At 37.3% G+C, this 22850-nt stretch overlaps 1 protein-coding gene across 1 annotated transcript in view; it reads left to right on the top strand.

Annotated features, from left to right (window-relative positions):
* DCHS2 (dachsous cadherin-related 2) overlaps window positions 1–22850 on the top strand; it is a 276456-nt gene that overhangs the window by 198748 nt on the left and 54858 nt on the right. The window contains exon 13 of the mRNA XM_032148516.2: window positions 4503–5360. Within this exon, the coding sequence (XP_032004407.1) occupies window positions 4503–5360 (858 nt within the window). The remainder of the gene's footprint in view (window positions 1–4502; window positions 5361–22850) is intronic.

Raw genomic sequence — 22850 nt, 5'->3', positions numbered from 1 at the left:
CTCAAAAAAAAAAAAAAAAAAATATATATATATATATATATGTATGTATATATATATGTATGTATATATATTTCATATATATGTATATATTTTTCATATATGTGTATATATTCATATATATGTATATATATTTCATAGATATGTATATATATTTCATAGATATGTATATATATTTCATAGATATGTATATATATTTCATATACAGACGTATATATATATTTCATATATAGACGTATACATATATTTCATATATACGTATACATATATTTCATATATATGTATATATATTTCATATATACGTATATATATTTCATATATACGTGTGTGTGTATTTCATATATACATGTGTATGTATTTCATATATATACGTGTGTATGTATTTCATATATACGTGTGTATATATTTCATATATATATGTGTATATATATTTCATATATATATGAAAGGCATCCTCCCCTTGTGTCACCTTCCTGTTTCTTGGCTCTGCATGTCTCTTCATGGTCCCAAAGTCTCCACCTGTTCTGCCCAAGCTGAGGCCACCTTCTCAGCCAGGTTGGAAACTGGGAGCTCCGTAGCCCTTGGATGGCTGTGGGACTCAGAAATCTTTCCAGGAGCAGAGAGCATACCTTGGATTGGCAAAGCTGCCTGCCAAGCCACCATGCCCAGGAAATAGGCTAAAAAGGTGACACAGCAAAGGTGATAGAAGAGCCACACAGGAGATAGGCATGGTTGTTTGCTAAACCTGCCCTTCTAAAAACAGAACCCAGGCCTAAAACAGCCCCTGCAACTTGGCAAAGAAGGGAATGAGGTACGTAAGGGGAGAAAGGGGAAGGAGATGCTGGCAAGGATGAGAACAACCCTGCACAAACCAAGACACCTGCACAGCGCAGTCACAGGGAGCGCAGGGCACTGGGAATGCCAAGTGAATTGTACATTTTCGTAGCTCACAGCCTCTACTGTTTGAAATATGATTTTTTTAAGTTAATAAAAATGTAGAATTTTACTTGAGTTTTTTTCAATTATATGTATCAACAAGCATTTTCAGTTATATGTTTTGCATTTTTACTTCCTCAATCAATATTACCTTTCTCCATCCTTGCAGAATTTTATCACAATGTAATAGACTTTTATGCTTAAAGTATTGATCATTTTATTTTACTTTTCTACAATTAAAATATATGGATAAATCTAAGATTTCTAAAAATTCCCAATGAACATAAGATCTCAGTTTTGAAAATTATATTAGATTGTTATTATTATGATTGTAAGATCAAAATAGCAAAAGTGTATTCCAAATTTTGACAAATAATAACATAAAAAGTAAAATTGTGTTGTAAATGCATCTCTGAATCGGATTAGTGGGCTTCTTTTTTCCAGTGAGTTCATGCATCTGGGAATGTATGTTCCTGTTTGCTAAAATAAGGCAAAGTGGCTGGGCGCAGTGGCTCACAACTGTAATCCCACCACTTTGGGATGACGAGGTGGGCGGATCAACTGAGATCTGGAGTTTGAGGCCAGCCTGACCAACATGGAGAAACCCCGTCTCTACTAAAAATACAAAATTAGCCAGTGGCACATGCCTGTAAACCTAGCTACTTGGGAGGCTGAGGCAGGAGAATCGCTTGAACCTGGTAGGCGGAGGTTGCGGTGAGCTGAGATCATGCCATTGCACTCCAGCCTGGGCAACAAGAGCAAAACTCTGTCCAAAAAATATAAATAAATAAATAAAAATAAGGCAAAAGGCAAAGCACAGTGCCAAGTCTGTTGCTGTTTCTCTTTGTTACAGATGTAAGCACTGAAAATTCTTGCTCACCTTTTTAAAAATGGAAGTATTGTTACAGAATTTAATTTAGTACTTGTATGCCTTCTGAGTTATATGCCAAAAAGTTAATGAATAGTCTTTATTTTTTTATTTATCTACCACTTGAAAACTTGAATAGGCCCTATAATTTGGTTAATAGCAGAGACCTTCTCCCACTGCAAAAGGATATTTTTCCTAGGCATTAAAGTCAGTCACTGTTTTGACATTGAACTTTCAACATTGGGAATGACCACTTTATTTGGCAGCCATTTATTTGGGTGAGAGGGAGACTTTCTTTTTTAATTTGCAAGAAGAGTGCTTATAAAGGTGAATGGGAAAGATAAATTCCATGATCCCAGGTGCGCTCTCAGGTAGAGCAATTTTAGGAATAAGGATATTTAAATTGAACTTCTGGAGATTACCACAAAACTACATGTTTCCAAGTGAATTCCTTAGAAAACTTCAAGTAACCCAGCTGTACTCAGCCCTCGTTTTAAAGATTGACTGGTCGAAACACCCTTCACTTATTCGCCTAAGCCGGATCATGAATCCTTTCTCCATAACTTCTTATTTTTTCTCCTTAGTATCTTTGCAATGTGTTCACTTCCTGCACGCACATATTGTTTCAGATACTCCTTGTTGCACAAGTAGATTACTATGACTACTTCCCATTTTCGTTTTCTTTTCTTTTTTTTTTTTAAAGACAGGCTCTTGCTCTGTCACCAAAGCTGTGCAGTGGTGCATTCACAGCTCTCTGCAGCAACAGAATCACAGCTCACTGCAGCCTCTACCCCCTGCCAGGCTCAAGCAATTCTCCCACCCCAGCCTTCTGAGTAGCGGGGAATACAGGCACATGCCACCATGCCTGAATAACTTAAAAACATTTTTTTTTTTTTTTTTGTAGAGATGAGGTCTCACTATGTTACCCAGGCTGGACTCAAATTCCTGGACTCAAGCGATCCTCCTGCCTTGGTCTCCAAAATTTCTGGGATTACAGGAACCATCCTATTTTCTAAACAAACTTTCACATGCTGCCTCAATACTATTCGTAAAATAGAAATTTGATTCATGACACTTTCTTGTCCAAAATCCTTCAGGGGGCTTCCTCATGGATTTCAGGAGAAACTATAGAATCTTCAGCAGTATACACAGAGCCCTTCACAATTTGACCTCCTGCTTACCTCCCAAATTCATGTCTTTCCTCTGCCACTACTGCCAGCCCTTTTCCTACTCGGCACATACAAACACCCAGGAACCCTGTGTACTAGTCACATCCAAACATTTGCAGCCTGTTAATTCTTATATTTGTAGAACTTCTCACAGGCTCTTTCCTTTGCATAGAACACTCTATCCAAAACTTCTAGTATGGCTTCCTCCACTTTAGGAGTGAGATTTGATGTCACTTTTTCCAATAAGCATTTCTGGGCCATACTAACATAGGACTATGTGCCCTTTCTCCATACTTCTCAGAGAAACAGCACCCCTTGGCTAGCACTATCTAGATGTACTCATTTAGCACTCTGTACATATGATTTTCACACGGTACTTTAATATCCGAGTATTGGCCAGCCTTTCCTTTTAGACTGTGAACTCTTGGAGCTAGGTCATGTCTTACTCCCTTCATATCTGTGATCTCAAGCAGAAACCTGGCACATAGTAGGTGCTCATCAAATGTTTGCTGAATGACTGAATCACTTTATCAACCACAAATACTACAGAAATGTGGGTTTGTCCAATCATCTCTACTTTTGGTGTAAATTAACTGTGCCTCATGAATACAAATGCAGGGCCCTCTCCTCCTCCCTAAAACTACCTATTGCTGTTGTTTCCTCTAAATGCCATACCACTTGGTCCTCATATGCCTCTGATATGCAGACTCTAGTAAGTTCCCACACTATTGGGGCTGCTCTTCATCCAATAATATGGCTGGCAGGTATTTGAACCACATTTTTACTCACTAATTTTCAGGGTCATTTAAAAATGTCTTTGAAAGCTTTTTGTCCTTGTGTTCAATTTTAAGTTTTATTCTACTTGATACGATGGAATATAATAAAGGGCAGATTTTTTTAAGGAATAGATGAATAGAACATTGTCCTTATTTATGTTTTGGAAGAAATAGGCAAGTGTCCAGCTAACGCTAACCAAAGTGTCATGATTCATGTACAAAATGCTGTGGACATGTAGAAGAGAAACCTTACTGCAATAGTATAACAGGCATGAAATCTGTAGTGGGTAATAGAAAATAACTACAAATCAAATCTGTTCATTTCTGATAGATATCTTTAAAAAGGACATTATATTCTGTTTTTTATCCTCAACCCCTATTGTTTTGTGTTAAATAAAACATATATCTTCATCCTCTTATGAGGAAAAATATATTAAAATTAAAATTGTAGATGCACACAAAAAATCATATGGCTGCAAATCAGTGAAAGCAAGTGTTCTAATTATTGACTGATTAAAGATAGGCATTGAATCATATGATTCTGTTTATCCCCTCAATAGAACAGAAGTTTCATGAGGGCAGAGCCTTTATCATGTTTACTGTTCTATCTCCAATACTTACAAAAGTGCTAGGATACAATATAATCGGGAATAAATATATTTTTTAATGAATGTATAAATGAATACCATAGATAGTGCTAGCAAAGAGCTGCTACTTTTTCAATTCAAATGAATTTGGAATTGTTTTCTTTGATAGACGGAAATACCGATGAGTACTTTGCTATAAATGAGATGTCAGGAGAACTCTCAACCACTCGTGCTTTGGACCGGGAGCAAGTCAGCAATTTTACCCTTGCCATTCTGTGCTCTGACCTGGGAGATCCACCTAGGAGCTCTGTAATACACCTGCAAGTTAGAGTTTTGGATGCCAATGACCACAGTCCTTCTTTTCCCACACTTTATTACCAGTCCTCTGTGAGAGAAGACGCTGAAGTGGGAACAGTGGTTCTTGTGCTTTCAGCTGTGGACAAGGACGAAGGCCTGAATGGGCAAACTGAGTATTTTCTGACTGATGAGGCTTCTGGTGCATTCACCATTGATCCTATGTCAGGCACATTGAGAACCAGCAACACCCTCAACCGTGAAGCCAGATCTCAGCACACATTTAGTGCTGTGGCCAGAGACTGTAGCATTCAGGACTCACGAAGCACCACCGTAATTATAAAAGTGTATGTCACTGATGTTAATGACAATGATCCAGTTTTGGAACAGAACCCTTTTGATGTGTTTCTTTCCCCCCAGTCACCTACAAACCAGACAACCGTCATTGTGAGAGCTGATGACCCAGACTTAGGGCCCAATGGAACTGTGGTTTTTAGTTTTGCAGAGACCCAGTCAATGTTTTCTATTGATAAATATACAGGAGAAATTCAATTTCAGCAAAATCCGTCTTCAGAATATTTCCCTATCTGGCTGCAGTTAAAAGTTACAGACCAGGGCATTCCAGCCAGGACAACCACAGGTCTGTTGGTCATTCACATGGAAGGAGAAGATGTAAAGATTTCCTTCAGCCACCATCTGTACAAAGGGCTCGTGACTGAAAATTGTGAGGCAGGTGAGTGTCCCTTCAAGTTTTTCATATATTGTAGCTGTTTTGACAAAATGCTTAAGAGTACAGATTATACTATAAGAGTGCCATTGTGCATTCAGTTATACATTTTTTAGTTCAATGCCTATTCTTGATATTGGAATAAACATGGTTAAGTGGAACCTGGTCTGAGATGAAATGACAGGGCAGAAGACGGTGAGGACCAAATTCCTTCTGACCTCTAAAGGAGGGCCCTCCCATTAAAGCTTCAGTTAGAAAAGCTAATGAATGAATGGATGGGGAGCCTTCAATGTGATATTCTTACTGTGTTTTCTTGACCTCTTGTCAGAGTTGTTCTTAGTTCCCTTATGTTTGGAATTACTTAATTAAATTTAGCTTTTATCTTTTTAATAGAACTTACTCTGAAAATTCCTTTATTAAATATTACACATAAAAAAGGCTAGAAATACTTCTGGAAATAATATAAGCATGTGGTATCCATAAATATCTAGGTAGGTGTACATGTCAAGACAACTGAAGCAATAGGTTGGGACCTCTCTTTGAAGAGCAAATATAACGTGTGAAGGGCATAAGTCTAAATTGAGAGGTGAACTAAAAGTTGCAGGTGTAACAGGAAAGAGAAAGGCAAAAGGAAAGGATGATAGTTAAGGAGGCCGTTGAAGCTGACTAGATGTAATTAATCTACACCTGGGTCAGCAGGGTTTCTTGGGCCCCTGTGAAAAATAATGACAACATCATAAAATATTGATTGACTTTTCAAGCTGGCTGATGCTTTGCTTGGAAAATGAACTCATTACAAACTGCCAGATCATGTTTTAGACACCGGAAGATTATTTTTCCTCGTTTGTTCATTTTTTGCTTTCAAATTCCCAAATTCTAGTGGTTTTAAAAGATTGTAAATCCACCTACCAGTGTTAGAATAGCCTTGATATAAATTATTTAATAACATTTTATAGCTGCCAGCATTATTTTCTCCCCAAATATGCCTGCGATTTTAACCTTTATTTTCAAATGAAAAATAGATGCCTATCGGAAGCTTAAGTTTTCTGTGGGCCACTCACACATTTGATCTGTGAGTAAGCACCACTTGGCATCCTGAGTGAATTATTTTTGGTATTATCATACATTTTCATCACTCCAAACTGTTTTTAACATTTTCTTATTCTTTTAAGAAAACAAAAAGTTAAAAGTTAAAACAAATAACTCCAGTGTATTGTTATTTAACATTTCTTTGTTGGAAAGCCCACAGGTTCAGCTTTTGATTAACATTGCATTCATCTATTAACATTATTAAACTTAACACCTCAATTGTTTAAAATAATGTATAGTTTCTATTTTGAAATCAGCCTTTTGGTTGGTAAAATTTCTTTAAGAGTCAGTCATGAAATGTTCACTTAATCATAGGAAGAGGCACTCAGAATTTCTGGTAAGACACAGGCTGGCCCCACAGCAGTGTGACAAGAAAAGTTAACCAAGTGACTCCCCACTCTTTACTGTGAATGCCACCCCTCCTGACTACCCCTCCACCCCCTGGCATTTCCAAGCCAGATTAGAGAAAACGTAACTGTTCTGAATCTCTTTAAAAGTTAGGGATAAACCACTTGGTTGCCCACGATGTTTAACTCAACTAAACAATTTAAACGAATCTCCTAGAAACCAGCTTTTATTTCTTCGGTTTCATTTCCGGTGCTTTGGTTGTCATGATAAGAATGAATCAGCAACCATAGTCCATGATGTGGACTATTCACAACTTCATGCATTTCACTGAATTGCCAGGAGAGGAGAAATTGAAATTATGAATAATATTGATACCCCGATTAAAAGTAAATACTCAGACTTTGAAAATGAAATAAAATTAAAACCTGATGACACATGGGAGGACTCTCACTAGTAAAATGTATTTACTATTGTACAATACATAAATTAGATCTTGATGTTTTGAAGGAAAAACACTTCTTCCAGCCCTTTGGCAGTTGATCTGTTGAATTCAGGCTCCACTCTTGGTAAGGCTGGGCACATGTGTGTTAGAGTGTGAAACTCGTGACACCAGTTAGTGTAGTTGAGTGGGTCGGCCTCTGTGATGGCTCTACTAGGCATATTCTCCTTGATGACTTCCTCACAGGGATACTGTAAAGATTAAGCTTTAAGAGGATACTAGTCATTGCTTTCTTTGGTTGTTATTTTTGTTATCTTCCTGTCCCAAATCTATGAATTTTATAAAGTTAGTTGGGTATAAATTCTCACCAGAGCAACCAGTTGTTACATAACAATTATATTACAACAATGAACTGGTGGTTTTTAGGGGCCTACAGTATGTCTTATTTTGTCTTCAAACCAGATAAGAATGATACTTTCCAAGGCGATGAATTTCTCCATAAACACAGTGTTATTCTCAGCTTTGGAATGTATGAATGTTTCCACATATGAATTCCTATGATAATGAAAGAGGGAAGCACATGTTATCTGTCATTGCTATTTTGTTATTTAGAGACTGTCTCATATTTTATTATAAATTCATTGGAATGAGCATTATCTAACTAGGCATCTAAAATGGTATGGAATTTAATCACTTGACTTATGACTCCAAGTTAGCTCTGGAGAAGAAAGATAGAGAAACGTCTTATTCTCAGAAGAAGGTACGTACTTCACAAAGCAGTTTTTATCTTTGCAAATTCACCCAAGTCCCACATCCGGCCCTCAGCCATACAGGCACAAGACCTCATTTGATTAACTCACCAAGGAGTTCCTTTCCCCAGGAATGGGAATTTATTCACCAATATGAAAGAGACTGATATATACACCATGACAGTTTTGTTATTTATTTGGCGAGCTGTGATTGTTATGTGGATTAGAGTAGTCATATTGGAATGACCAGTTTTCTCTTTCTAGGAATAAAAGACACAATAAGCCAAGTTGTAAACAGAAAGTTACTTGCTAGCCCTCAACAATTAGGAGTAGGATGTCATTCAAGTGTTGAGTGTCATCAGCTTACATTACTCTTTCCTCAGGCAGAGCTTACCCAGCCCTGCCAAGTCAGATTTTATGATGCCTTCATTGACTGTCTGGGCTTCCATTACTCACCAATTTCCTTTTGATTTACACATTCCCTGTTGGTGTTTTAACACCGCTGTCAAGGCTTAGCCCTGGAAGCCACTTATGATTTTTTATGATGATTTTGCATAACTCTGTTCTGAACTGTTGCGCTTTGTTTATAAATGTAAAGGGTTAATATTTTGGAACTATATTAATACTCTTCTGTTGCCTATCTGTGGATAAGACCTTCCGCCTATTCTGAAAAACACATCCATTTGCTGCAGATAGCATTAGGATTATTATAGCAGGAGTACAAAGAGAGGATATTCTGCCTTTGATAAACAAAATACTGAGTGGGGCTCATAAAAATATTAGATCAAGCATCAAGAAATCAACTAATTTCGTGTGCATATCAGCTGTACTGTTTAAAACTGTAACTCTGCTTCATACAGCTGTAACTATTGAAGGACACTCATTAATATTCCTGAGGATACCCCTCACAGTTTTTCTCCTTCCCCAATATACTTCCTATTATATATTGACTATATATTTGATATATTATACACAATATTCAATTTTAAGGGACCTTGAACATCTATTCATTTAGTCTCTTAAAAGGTGGTTTTGATGATCAAATGAGCACTTTGTAATCTCTAAAGCATTTTGCCATCGTGATTACCAGTAGTTATAAGTCTAAGATATGAATATGAAAGTGCAGCCAGACCCTGTGGATAGCAGAGCTAGAGGATGTTTTCTCCTAGTGGGTATTCCCCAAATGTTTATTGATATCATTTAACCATTACTTCTAAGATAACAAAAGGCATATATATGCACAAATGAAGAAAGAAAAAAAAAAACTCATAGGGTAAGAGGGAAGGGTCGGGAAGACAGTTGTGCCAGGCAGTGGAAATGCCATGCACAAAGCTTGGGGCCTCCAGAGGGTGTGGTGAGTTGACCCCACAACCAACCGTCTCATCTGGAATAGCTGGAGAGCAGCGTGCACAGAGCCTCATGTGCTTTCCAGTGATAACTTGGAAGAGAGAGACATTGATGGCCTTTAAATTATCAAAATCAACCTTGACATTGTAGAAAGTTCACTTTGGAAGCTGTGTGGAGTGTACCCTGGAGGAGAGAGATGAGTTAGGAGGATACTGTGGTGATTTACGTGATAATGACGCAGGCCTGAAGAAAGCCACAGCAGTGAGGGATGACAAGGAGGAATGTGCTTCTCATGTGTTTCCAAGACAGCCTCAGTGAGGCCTGGGTATTGTTTAAACCTGAGGTTCTCAACCAGGACTACACATTGAAATACAAGGGGAGCTTTAAAAAGTTACTAATACCGGCCGGGCGCAGTGGTTCACGCCTGTAATCCCAGCATTTTGGGAGGCCGGGGTGGGTGGATCACCAGAGGTCAGGAGTTTGAGCCCAGCCTGACCAACATGGAGAAACCCCATCTCTACTAAAAATCCAAATAATTAGCCGGGCATGTTGACGCTTGCCTGTAATCCAGGAGAATCGCTTGAACCTGGGAGGCAGAGGTTGCGGTGAGCCAAGATCACGCCATTGCACTCCAGCCTGGGCAACAAGAGCGAAACTGCGTCTCAGAGAAAAAAAAAAATTCGACCCTGGACATCCACCCCTTTCCCGCATCCAGTTAAATGGTAATCGTTGAAGGTAGATCACACATTGTTTATTTGTAGAAGCTCCCATGCGATTCCAATGTGCAGCCAAGGGTGAAGGAAGAGGGAGGGCTGAGAAGAAAATCTAAAGTAACAACAGTATTTTACAGGAGTTGATGAAATAATGTATCTAAAAAGGAGATTGAGATGGAGGGCTAGGGTGGTAGTGACAATTCCCAGGAGAATGGTGTTAGAGAAACAAGAAAGTGGCACATTTAAGAAACGGGGCGGTCAACCATATTTAATATAGAGCAGGGGCTAGGTAAGATAGAGACGGAAAAATGGCTACTGGTTCATTTGGGGGCCTGTCCCAAAAGCAGAAGTAAGTGAGGTAGTGGGCTGCCACCTGCTGGGAGTGGGGCTACAGCTCACTGAGTCCCTGGGCTTGGTTGAGTTGGGAAGAGCATTACCTGAGGTGTTCTGGGGATGCCATCTTGGTATCGGGAGGTATGAACATGGGAGAAAGGAAGGCATGTCTGAAATAACAAGTCCATGTGTTAAATATAGAGGATAAGACAATAAACGAACGGCACTAAAAGCAAAATAAGGTGCTTGGAGAGTCTAGAGAGGAAGTTCTGAGGAGTAAGTTTGCTCTGTTGAAGTTGTTCAGGATTGGGGCCAAGAATAGATACCAGCAGCCCAGGCTTTCTAATGTGAATTCTGGAGTCAGCTGTGGCTTCTTATAGGAATTCTTCATAGCTAAATGGAACAACCTGGGAGGGAATTGGGATTTTTGGGAGTGGACTAATTCCATAGAGATTTATTTTAAAAAACAGAATATAGTGAAATGCAGAGTGAAAAAGTGAAATCAGTCCCTGAAATCAAACAAAGACATCAGTTTATTTTTCACAAGCTTTTCCTATGAAGGGAAAGAAAGGAAAGTGGCAATAGCTTGAAGAACCCTGAAGAATCAGAGGGTTATTTTGTTCTGTTTCTGAAAGCAGGAACAGGTTTGGGTATTTGTGATTTATAGCACTGGAAAATTTACAAGAAGCTTTCATTTTTTTATTATAGAAAATTTGTTTTTTTACATTTCAAAAAATTTTAATTTTTAATTTATGCAGGTATGTAGTAGGTATATATATTTATGGGGTACATGAAATATTTTGATACAGGCATGCAATGTGTAATAATCACATCAGGCCAAATCCATCTCAAGCTTGTATACTTCCTTTGTGTTGCAAACAATCCAGTTATACTCTTAGCTAATTTTACATGTACAATAAATTATTGTTGACGGTAGGAACCCTGTTGTGCTATCAAATACTAGACCTTATTCATTCTGTCCAACTATATTTTTGTACCCATTAACCATTCCCACTTCCCCTCTAACCTCCCACTACCCTTCCCAGCTTCTCGTAACCATCCTTCTCTCTATTTCTATGAGTTCAATTATTGTAATTTTTAGCCCCCACAAATAAGTGAGAACATGTGAAGTTTTTCTGTCAGTGCCTGGCTTATTTCACTTAACATAATGACCTCCAGTTCCATCCATGTTGTTGCAGATGACTGGGTCTCATTTTTTTTTATGGCTGGATGCTGCTTTATTGTGTATATGTACCACATTTTCTTTATCCATTCAACTGCTGATGGACACTTAGGTTGCTTCCAAATCTTGGCTGTTGTGAACAGTGCTGCAATAAACATAGAAGTGCAGATATCTTCAATATACTGATTTTCTCTCTTTTAAGTATATAACCTAACAGTGCAATTGCTGGATCATATGATAATTCTACTTTTAGGTTTTTGAGGAAACTTCACACTGTTATTTATTTATAGTGGTTGAGCTAATTTACATTCCTACCAACAGCATATAAGGATTCCCCTTTCTCAACATCCTCACTAGCATTTTTTTCCCTGTCTTTTGGATATAAGCCATTTTAAATGAGGTGAAATGATATCTCACTGTAGTTTTTTGATTTGCATTTCTCTGATAATCAATGATGTTGAGCACCTTTTCTTATACCTGTTTGCCATTTGTATGTCTTCTTTTGAGAGATGTCTATTTGGGTGTTTTGCCCATTTTTTAATCGGATTATTAGATTTTCTTCCAAAGAGTTATTTGAGCTTCTTATACATTCTGGTTATTAATCCCTTGTCAGATAGATAGTTTGCAAGTATTTTCTCCCTTCAGTGGGTTGTCGCTTCACTTTTCTGATTCTTTCCTTTGCAATGCAGAAGCTTTTTAACTTGATATGATCTCATTTTTCTATTTTTGCTTTGGTTGCCTGTGATTGTGGGGCACTACTCAAGAAATCTACTCCCACTCCAATTTCCTAGAGCGTTTCCCCAATGTTTTCTTTTAGTAGTTTTATAGTTTGAGGTCTTAAGTTTAAATCTTTAATCCATTTTGATTTAATTTTTGTATGTGGTGAGAGGTAGGGGTCTGGTTTTATTCTTTTGCACATGGATATACAGTTTTTCCAGCACCATTTATCGAAGAGACTGTTCTTTCTCCAGTGTATGTTCTTGGCACCTTTGTGAAAAATGAGTTCACTGTAGACGTCTGGATTTGTTTCTGGATTCTCTATTCTGTTTCATTGGTTTATGTGTTTGTTTTTATGCCAGAACCATGCTGTTTTGTTACTATAGTTCTGTCGTATAATTTGAAGCCAGGTAATGTGATTCCCTTTGTTTTGTTCTTTTTGCTCAGGATAGCTTTGACTATGATGGGTCTTTTATAATTTCATATAAATTTTAGATTTTTTCTCTCTATTTCTGTGAAGAACGTCATTGGTATTTTGGTAGGGACTGCATTGAATCTGTAGGTTGCTTTTGATAGTATGGACATTTTAACAATAGTGATTCTTCAATCCATGAACATGGAATATCTTTTCCTTTTTTGTGAAGCCTCCTCAATTTCTTTCCTCAATCTTTCATAGTTTTCATTGCAGAAGTCTTTCACTTCTTTGGTTAATTCCTAGGTATTTTATTGTATTTGTAGCTATTGTAAATGAGATTACTTTCTTGTTTCTTTTTCATATTGTTTGCTGCTGGCATGGCAATATGCTATGAAGTTTTGTATGTTTATTTTGTATCCTGCAACTTCACTGAATTTGTTTATCAGTTCTAATAGTTTTTTGGAGGAGTCTTTAGGTTTTTCCAAATATAAGATCATATCATCTGCAAACAAGAATAATTTGACTTCTTCCTTTCCAATTTGGATGTCCTTTATTTCTTTCTCTTGTCTGGTTGCTCTGTTTTGCTGAGGTACGTTTCTTGTATACCCAGTTTGTTGAAGGTGTTTATCATGAAGGGATGTTGAGTTTCATCAAATGCTTTTTCAGCATGAATTGAAATAATCATATGGTCCTTTATTTTGTTGACATGATGTATCACATCCATTGGTTTATGTAAGTTGAACTTCAACCATCCTTGCATCCCTGGGATGAATCCCACTTGGCCATGATGAATGATCTTTTTAATGTGTTGTTGAATTGGTTTGCTTGTATTTTGTTGAGGATTTTTGCATCAGTGTTCATCAGAGATATGGCCTTTACTTTTCTCTTTTTTTGATGTCTCCTAGTCTGATTTTGGTATGAAGATAACAATGACCTGGTAGAATGAGTTTGGTAGTATTCTCTCTTGGTCTATTTTTTGGAATAGTTTAAGTGTGATAGGTGTTAGTTCTTCTGTAAATGTTTGGTAAAATTCAGCAGTAAAGTCATCGGGTCCTGGGATTTTCTCTCCTGGGAGACTTTTTATTACAGCTTTGATCTCATTACGTATTATTGGTCTATTCAGGCTTTGGATTTCTTTATAGTTTAATCTTGGTAGGTTATATGTGTCTATGAATTTATCCATTTATTCTACGTTTTCTAATTTATTGGTGTGTAATTGTTCATAGTAGCCACTAATGATCCTTTAAATTTTTGTAGTATCTGTCGGAATGCCTTCTTTTTCACCTCTGATTTTATTTATTTAGGTCTTCTCCCTTTTCTTCTGAGTCTGGCTAAAGGTTTGTTGATTTTGTTTCTTGAAAAGATCAAGAAGCCAATTTTTTGTTTCATTGATCTTTGTATTATTTTCTTCATTTAAGTTTCATTTATTTCTGTTCTGATCTTTGTTATTTCTTTTCCTCTACCAATTCTGGGTTTGTTTTGCTCTTGCTTTTTTAATTCTTTAAGATGCATTGTTAGATTGTTTATTTGACATTTTTCTACTTTTTTGATGTAGGCACTTACAGCTATAAACTTTACTCTTTGTACTGCTTTTGCTAAATCCCATAGGATTTGGTATTTTGTCTTTCCATTATCGTTTGTTTCAAGAAATGTTTAAATTTTCTTTTAAATTTTTCCATTGAATCACTGGTCATTCAGGAGCATATTGTTTAATTTTCATGTGTTTGTAGAATTTCCAAAATACTTTTTGTTATTGATTTCTAGTTTTATTCCTTTGCAGTCAGAGAAGATACTTTATATAATTTTAATTATTGTCAATATTTTGTCAAGACTTGTTTTGCAGCCTAACATATGGTCTGTCCTTGAGAATGATCCATGTGCTGAGGAAAAGAATGCGTATTCTCCATCCATTTCATTGGATGAAATGTTCTGTAAATACCTATTGTGTCCATTTGGTCTATGGTGCCTATTAAGTCCAATATTTCTTTGTTGATTGTCTGTCTGGATGATCTATCCAATGCTGAAAGTAGAGTGTTGAAGTCTTCAGCTATTATTGTATTGGGGTCAATCTCTCTTTAGGTCTAATAATATTTTCCTTGTATATCTGGGTCCTCCAGTGGTGGGTGCATATATATTTACAAACATTATAGCCTTTTGCTGAATTGATTCCTTTATCATTGCATAATGACCTTCCTTGTCTATATTTATAGTTTTTGTGTTGAAATCTATTGTATGTGATATAAATATAGCTGCTTTTCTCTTTTTTGTTTCCATTTGCATGGAGTATCTTTTTCCAGCTCTTTATTTTCAGTCTGTGTGTCTCTTCATAGGTGAGGTGTGTTTCTAGTAGGCAAAACACCATTGTGTCTTCTTCTTATATCCATTTAACCATACTATGTCTTTTGATTGGAGAGTTTAGTCCAGTTACATTCAGTGTTATTATTGCTAAGTAAGGATTTACTCCTGCCATTTTGTTATTTGTTTTCTGATTGTCTTAGGGTCTTCTCTTCCCTTTTTCTTATCTTCCTGACTTCCTTTTAATGAAGGTGGTTTTCTCTGGTTGTCTATTTTAATTTCTAGCTTTTTTGTTTTCATTGTATATTTTTTGATTTGAGGTTACCATGCGGCTTGCAAATAATATCTCATAACCTATTATTTTAAACTGATGATAACTTGGTACTGAATGCATAAACAAACAAACTATCAACCAAACAAAGAGAAAACTAATAAAGGCTACACTTTAGGCAGGGTGCTGTGGCTCACACCTATAATCCCAGGATGTCAAGAGGCTGAGGCAGGTGGATCACTTGAGGCCAGGAGTTCATGACCAGCCTGGCCAACATGATGAAACCCATCTCTACTTAAAGAAATAGAAAAATTAGCCAGGAATGGTGCACATACCTGTAATCTCAGCTACTTGGAAAGCAGAGGTACAAGTATCACTTGAACCCAGGAGGCGGAGTTTGCAGTGAGCCAAGATCATACCACTGCACTCCAACCTGGGAGACAGAGTAAGGCTCCTTATCAAAAAATTTTAAAGAAGACTATACCTTAACTTTGTTCTCTCACTTTTCAACTTTTTGTTGTTTCTATTTATATCTTATTGTACTGTCTTGACTATGTCTTGAAAAGTTGTAGTTATTATTTTTGGTTGGTTCATTGTTTAGTCTTTCTACTTAGAACAAGAATAGTTTACACACCACAGTTACAGTGTTATACTATTCTGTGTTTTTCTGTGTACTATTACCAGTGAGTTTTGTACCTTAAGATGATTTCTTATTACTCATTAATGTCCTTTTCTTTCTGATTGAAATACTCCATGTAGGATTTCTTGTAGGACAGGTCGATGAAATCCCTCAGCTTTTGTTTGTCTAGAAAAGTCTTTATTTCTCCTTCATATTTGAATGATATTTTCACTGAGTATGGTATTCTAGGATAAAAGCTTATTTCTTCCAGAACTTTAAATATGTCATGCCACCCTCTCTTTTCCTGTAAGGTTTCCACTGAAAAGTCTACTTCCAGATGTATTGGAGCTCGATTGCATGTTGTTTCTTTTCTTGGGCTGCTTTTAGGATCCTTTCTTTATCCTTGACATTTGGGAGTTTATTAAATGCCTTGAGGTAGTCTTCTTTGGGTTAAAACTGCTTGGTGTTCTATAACCTTCTTATACTTATATATTGGTATCTTTCTCTAAGTTTGAGGAGTTCTGTGTTATCATCCCTTTGAAGAAACTTTCTACTCTTACCTCTTTCTCTACTTACCCTTTAAGGCCAATAACTCCTAGATTTGCCCTTTTGAGGCTATTTGCTAGATCCTGTAGACATGCTTTATTGTTTTTCATCCTTTCTTCTTTTGTCTCCTCTTCTTATTTTCAAATAGCCTGCCTTCAAGCTCACTAATTCTTTCTTCTGCTTGATCTGTTCTGTTGCTTAGAGACTGTAATGCATTCTTAAGTATGTCAATTGCATTTTTCAACTCCAGAATTTCTGCTTGAATTTTTTCAATTATTTCAATCTCTTTGTTAAAGTTATCCAATAGGATTCAGAACTCCCTCTTTATGTTATCTTGAAATTCTTTGAGTTTTTGCAAAACAGCTGTTTTGAATTATCTGTCTGAAAGGTCACCTATCTCAGTTTCTCCAGGATTTGTCCCTGATACCTTATTTAGTTCATTTGGTGAGGTCATGTTTTCCTGGATGCTTATGATGTTCTTCAGTACTGATGCTTATGGATGTTCTTCAGTGTCTGCACATTGAAGAGTAGGTATTTATTGTAGTCTTTGCCATCTAGGTTGTTTGCACCTCTTCTTCTTGGCAAGACTTTCCAGGTATTCGAAGTGACTTTGGTGTTGTGGTCTAAGTTTTTGGTCACTGCAGTCATATCTGCATTAGGGGGTTCCTAATGCAGAGGCACCACCTTGGTGGTCCTAGATATAGCCCAGAAGAATTATCTTGATTACCAGGCAGAGACTCTTGTTCTCTTCTCTTACTTCCTCCCAAACAAATTCTTTTGCTCTGTGCTGAGCTGCCTGAAGCTGTGGAAGGAGTGACACAAGAACCCCTGTGACCACCACCACTGGGACTGCACTGGGTCATACCTGAAGCCAGCACAGCACTGGGTCCCATCAAAGGCCTATAGTAACCACTGCCTTGCTACCAGCTATGTTCGCTCAAAGCCCCAGGGCTCTACAGTGGGTGTGGAAGCCAGCCAAGCCTGTGTCCTTTCCTTCATGGCAGTGAGTTCCCCTGAAGCCTAGGAGTGTACAGAGATGTCATCAGAAAGTCAGGACTCCTGACACATCTACCTGGTGCTCTATTCTACTGCAGCTGAGCTGGCACCCAAGCCACAAGAAAAAAGTTCTTCCTATTCTTCCCCCCCACTTTTCCACAAGCATAAGAGTCTCTCTCATATGGCCACCACCACTCCAGGCCCATGAGGAATACTGTCTGGCTACTGCTAACGTTCACTCAAGGCCAAAGGAATCTTTAGTCAGCTTGTGATGAATATTGCCAGGCCTGGAACTCTCCCTTCAAGGCAGTAGGCTCCCCTCTGCCTTGGGGCAGTTCAAGAAATGCTGTGCAAGAGCCAAGGCCTGGAATCAATGATCCTAAGAGCCCACTTGGTGCTCTGTCCCACTGTGGCTGAGCTGGTACCTAAACTGCAAGACAAAGTCCCCTTTCCCCTTCCCTCTCTTTTTCTATAGCAGAAGGGGTCTCTCCCCATAGCCACATCTGGGAATATGCTGGGTCACACATGAAGCCAGCACATCTCTGAGTCTCACCCAGGGTTCATGGTGAGTACTCCTGGCTACCAAGGAGTACTTCAGGGCCCAAGGGTTCTTTCATTAGCAGGTGGTGAATCTTGTCAGGACTAGGTATTTCCCTTCAAGACAGCAAGTTTCTTTCTGGCCCAGGATGTGTCTAGAAATGTTGTCTGGGAGCTAGGGCTTGAGATGGGGGCCTCAGCACTCTGCCTAATGCCCTATCATACTGTGGCTGAGCTGGTATCCAAGTTGCAAGACAAAGTCTTCTTTACTCTTCCCTCTCTTCTGCGCAAGTAGAAGGAAAGAGTCTGTCCTGGAGTTATAAGCTGTGCTGCCTGGGGTTAGGGGAGGCGTGGTGAAAGTACTCCCTTGGCCACCCCAGTTGGGTGTCTCAGTAGGTCATGTGCTCCCCCAAGTCCACTGGCTTCAAGCCCCGCACAATTCCTTATCCAGGAATTGTGGTCCTTGTGGCCTAGACAACCTTTCCAGAGCTCTTTAGCCTGCAGTGGCAAGGCTTGCTGGAATTCAGGTTCCAACTGCTGAGATGGGAGATTCCCCTATCACCAGGGTTTGACTAAATGTTCCCTCCATGGGAGCTGGCTGAGTTCTGCTCAGTGTTGCTTTCTGCTGTGACAGGACAGCACTGAGTGCCAATGCAGAGTCCCACAATCACCATGCTCACCCTCTCTCAAGTGCACAGATTCTCTCTCTTCAGCACATGGCCACTTCCAGGAGATGGGGAAGGTGGGGGTGTATTCAATTCAAGACTGTCCCTACACTCCTCAGTGCCTCTTTTGGTGATATGAAGTAAAAACCAGGTACTGTGATTGCTCACCTGATTTTTGGTTCTTATGAAGGTCCTTTTTTGTGTAGACAATTGTCCAATTTTGTTTTCCTGTTGGGAGGACAATCTGTGGAGACTTCTATTTTGCCATCTTGCTCAACCTCCTTATTAATATTTAAGTCAGAAACAGAATAAAACATTTGGTAGAAATAACAGGATTTTATTTTTGTTTTTAATTGGCATCTATTGTTTGTGGATGTCTGAAGCCTGTTTTTAGATTATTTTGAGGATAAAAATGCTGTTTTCATGAAGAGCTGCTGCAACAATCATTGAATTATGGAAATACTGTAGTGTAGTTTTTATTATTTGGCAACTAAAAACATCTTAAAAGGCAATTCTTTAAGTGAAGTGTAGCTGTACATTTTGGTGGATACATTTACCTTGTTTTTTGAGATAATTGGAAATGTTCTGGGTTATCTCAAAACCAAAGTTGAGAATTACTCACATAGAAAAATTGTGCAACCTTTCTTTCTGAATACATGCAGGCTCTGGATTCTAGCTTGGTCTGGAGTTCCAGGAGCTAGAAAAGATCATGAGGATGGCTCCTGAAAATTCAGGGAACCTAAAGTCTGAGTGTCAACTTTGGGATGACAGCCCATACAGCAAATGGTTGGGAAATGAGGGAAAGTTGGCAGCACCAGGTCCACAAGCAAGATGTTGACTCTGATCCAACACTGAAGCAGCAGTGAAAATTCTCAAACTCATATCTTAAATACAGTCTTCTGTAAATTACAAAATTAGAGATGTAGTTGGAACATCTAGGGATCATTTTAGCACCTGCCTTTCTCTAAGTTGCTATGTTTGCATTTTTAAATAATTAAATGCAATAATTTATAATCACTTCTTTGAAAGTTGCCCATTAAAATCTATAATCCTATTAAAAACCTATTTCAGACTTAATCAATTGTGTTTACTTCTCATTGCATGCATAAACTTTATTTTGGTTTTTCTGCACGTCTTTTTGCTAAAACTTATAAAAAATAAATAAGCAGTTTTCCGGCTTCTCTATTATTTCTTTAGGGGTTCACAAAAGCAATTAAGTTTAAGAATGTATACCATTTTCATTTTAAAGCATGATATTCGCCTATCCACAAATTTTGGAAAATTATTTCTTTTGAGCATACATTTTCCATGCTTTGTCTCACATCAGGAGTGATTTTTTTAAAAACCTTAGTAATGGTTCAGCCATTCTTAATCATAGGAAGGTGGTAGAAAAAAATCAATGCATTTCTCCTTTTTTTATTGTGTTAAAAACACATAACATAAAATTTACCATCTTGATTATTTCTAAGTCTACGACAGTGTTAACTGGTGTGCACATTGTTACACAACAGATCTCTAGATATTTTTCATTTTGTAAAATTCAAATTGTGCCCACCAAGCTATTTTCTTCTGCCCCCCTCCACCAACCCTTAGCAAATGCCATTCTACTTTCTGTTTCTAAGAGTCTATTTAAATACTTCATATAAGTGGAATCAGACAGTATTTGTTTTTGTAACTGGCTTATTTCACATAATGTCCTTAAGCTTTATCCATTTTGTAGCATATAACAGGATTTCATTTCCTTCTTTTTAAAGGCCAAATAGTATTTCATTGAATGTATATACTACATTTTGGCTATCCATTCATTCATTGAGGGACATTTAGGTTGTTTTTACCTCTCATTTGTTGTTTAAAAAAATGCTGCAAGGAACATGAATATGCTGATATCCCTTTGAGATCCTGTTTTCAATTCTTGGGGATATATATCCTGAAGTGGAATTGTTGGATCATAAAGTAATTCTATTTTTAATTTTTTGAGGAACCTCTGTACTATGTTCCATAGTGGGCGGCACCATTTTACATTCTCAGCAACAGTGTACAAAGGTTCCAATTTCTCAACATCCTTGTCGACATTTGTTATTTTCTGTTTTTTTTTTAATTTTTAATATAAAATAAATGCCATCCTAATGGGTATAAGGTAATATCTTGTGGTTTTGATTTTTACTTCCCTGGTATTTAATGATATTGACTATTTGGATATCGTCTTTGGAGAATGTTCAAGTCCTTTGTTCATTTTTAATCAGGTTATTTGTTTTTGTTCTCTTGTTTATTTGCAAGAGTTATTTATATACTATGGATATTAACCTCTCATCAAATATATGGCTTGCAACTATTTTCTCCTATTACATAAGTTCCCTTTTTAATCTGTTGATTGTTTCCTGTGCTGTGAAAAAGGTTTCAGTTTGATATACTCCTATTTGTCTATTTTTTTGCTTTTGTTGCCTATGCTTTTGGTCTTATATCCAAAGAATGAATCATTGCTAAATTAAATATAATGAAGCTCTCCTCCTATATTAACTTTAGAGTTTCAGCTCTTACATTTAAGTCTCTAATCCATTCTGAGTGGATCTTTGTATGTTGTATAAGAAAAGGGTCCAACTTTAGTATTTCGTATGTGGATATTCAGTTTTCCAAGCACCATTTGTTGAAGATACTATTCATACCCTATTGTGTAACCTTGGCACCCTTATTGAAGTTCATTTGATCATATACATGTGGGTTTATTTCTAGGCCTTATACTCTGTTCCATTAGTCTATATGTCTGTCTTTATTCCAGTATCATACATTTTGATTGGTGTAGCTTTGTAAAGTGTTTCGAAGTCAGTAAGTATGAGGCCTCTAGCTTTGTTTTACTTTCTCAAGATTATTTTGACTATTCAGGGTCCTTTGACATTCCATATTTATTTTAGGGTAGCTTATACGAACTCTACAAAAAATGACATTGAAGATTTGGTAGGGATTGAATTGAATCTGTAGATTCCTTTTGGTACTATGGTCACTTTAACAATATTGTCTTCATAAATATGGAATGGTTTTCCATTTACTTGTGACTTCTTTGATTTCCTTCAGTAATGTTTTGAAATTTTCAGCATATAAATATTTCACCTCATTGATTAAGTTTATTCTTAAGTATTTTATTCTGTTTGATGGTGTTGTAAATGGTATTGTTTTTTTCTAATTTTCTTTTCAGATTGCTTATTGTTACTGGATAGAAACACAACTAATATTTGCATATTGATTTTGTATCCTCCAACTTTGCTGAATTTATTAGTTTTTCTTGTGGAATCTTGGGGTTTTCCACATATGGGATTATGTTGTCTGCACAGATAATTTTACTTTGTTTTTCTTTTTAGTTTGCATGCTTTTTTCTTCTTCTTCTTCTTTCTCTTGTCTAATTGCTCAGGCTAGGACTTGTATACTGTGTTAAATAGAAGTGTTAATAGTGGGCATTCTGGCTGGGCGTAGTGGCTCACACCTGTAATCCCAGCACTTTGGGAGGCCGAGGTGGGAGGATCACCTGAGGTCAGGAGTTCAAGACCAGCCTGGCCAACATGGTGAAACATTGTCTCCACAAAAATACAAAAATTAGCCGGATATGATGGTGGGTGCCTGTAATCCTGACTACTCAGGAGGCTGAGGCGGGAGAATCGCTTCAACCTTGGAGGCGGAGATTGTGGTGAACCGAGATGGTGCCATTGCCCTCTAGCCTGGGTGACAGAGTAGGAATCCGTCTTAAAAAAAAAAAAAAAAAAAAAGAAGTGAGCATTCTTGTCTTGTTCCTTAGCATAAATGCTTTCAGTTTTTCACTGTTGAGTGTTGTGTTAGCTGTGGGATTTTTATATATGGCCTTTATTATGTTGAAATAATTTCCTTCTATTCCTAGTTTGTTTTGAGTTTTTACCATGAAAGCATGTTGAATTTTGTTATATGCTTTTTCTGCATCTACTGAGATGATCATGTAATTTTTGTTTTTTGTTCTGTTAATGTGGTGTATCACATTAATTTGTTTTTGTATGTTGAACAATTCTTGCATCCCAGGGACAAACCCCACTTGGTCATGGTGTATAATCCTTTTAATGTGCTGTTGAATTATGCTTGCTAGTATTTTATTGATAAATTTTGCATATATATTTATCAGGGAGATTGGTCTGAAGAAAACTTTCTTTCTTTTTAGTATCTTTGTCTGACTTTGGAATGAGAATAATGCTGGCCTCATAATATGAGTTTCAAAGTA

This window comes from Hylobates moloch, unplaced genomic scaffold (genome assembly GCF_009828535.3).
Source record: "Hylobates moloch isolate HMO894 unplaced genomic scaffold, HMol_V3 SCAFFOLD_3, whole genome shotgun sequence".
Taxonomy (NCBI): domain Eukaryota; kingdom Metazoa; phylum Chordata; class Mammalia; order Primates; family Hylobatidae; genus Hylobates; species Hylobates moloch.
This window is presented reverse-complemented; position numbering and strand designations above follow the sequence as displayed.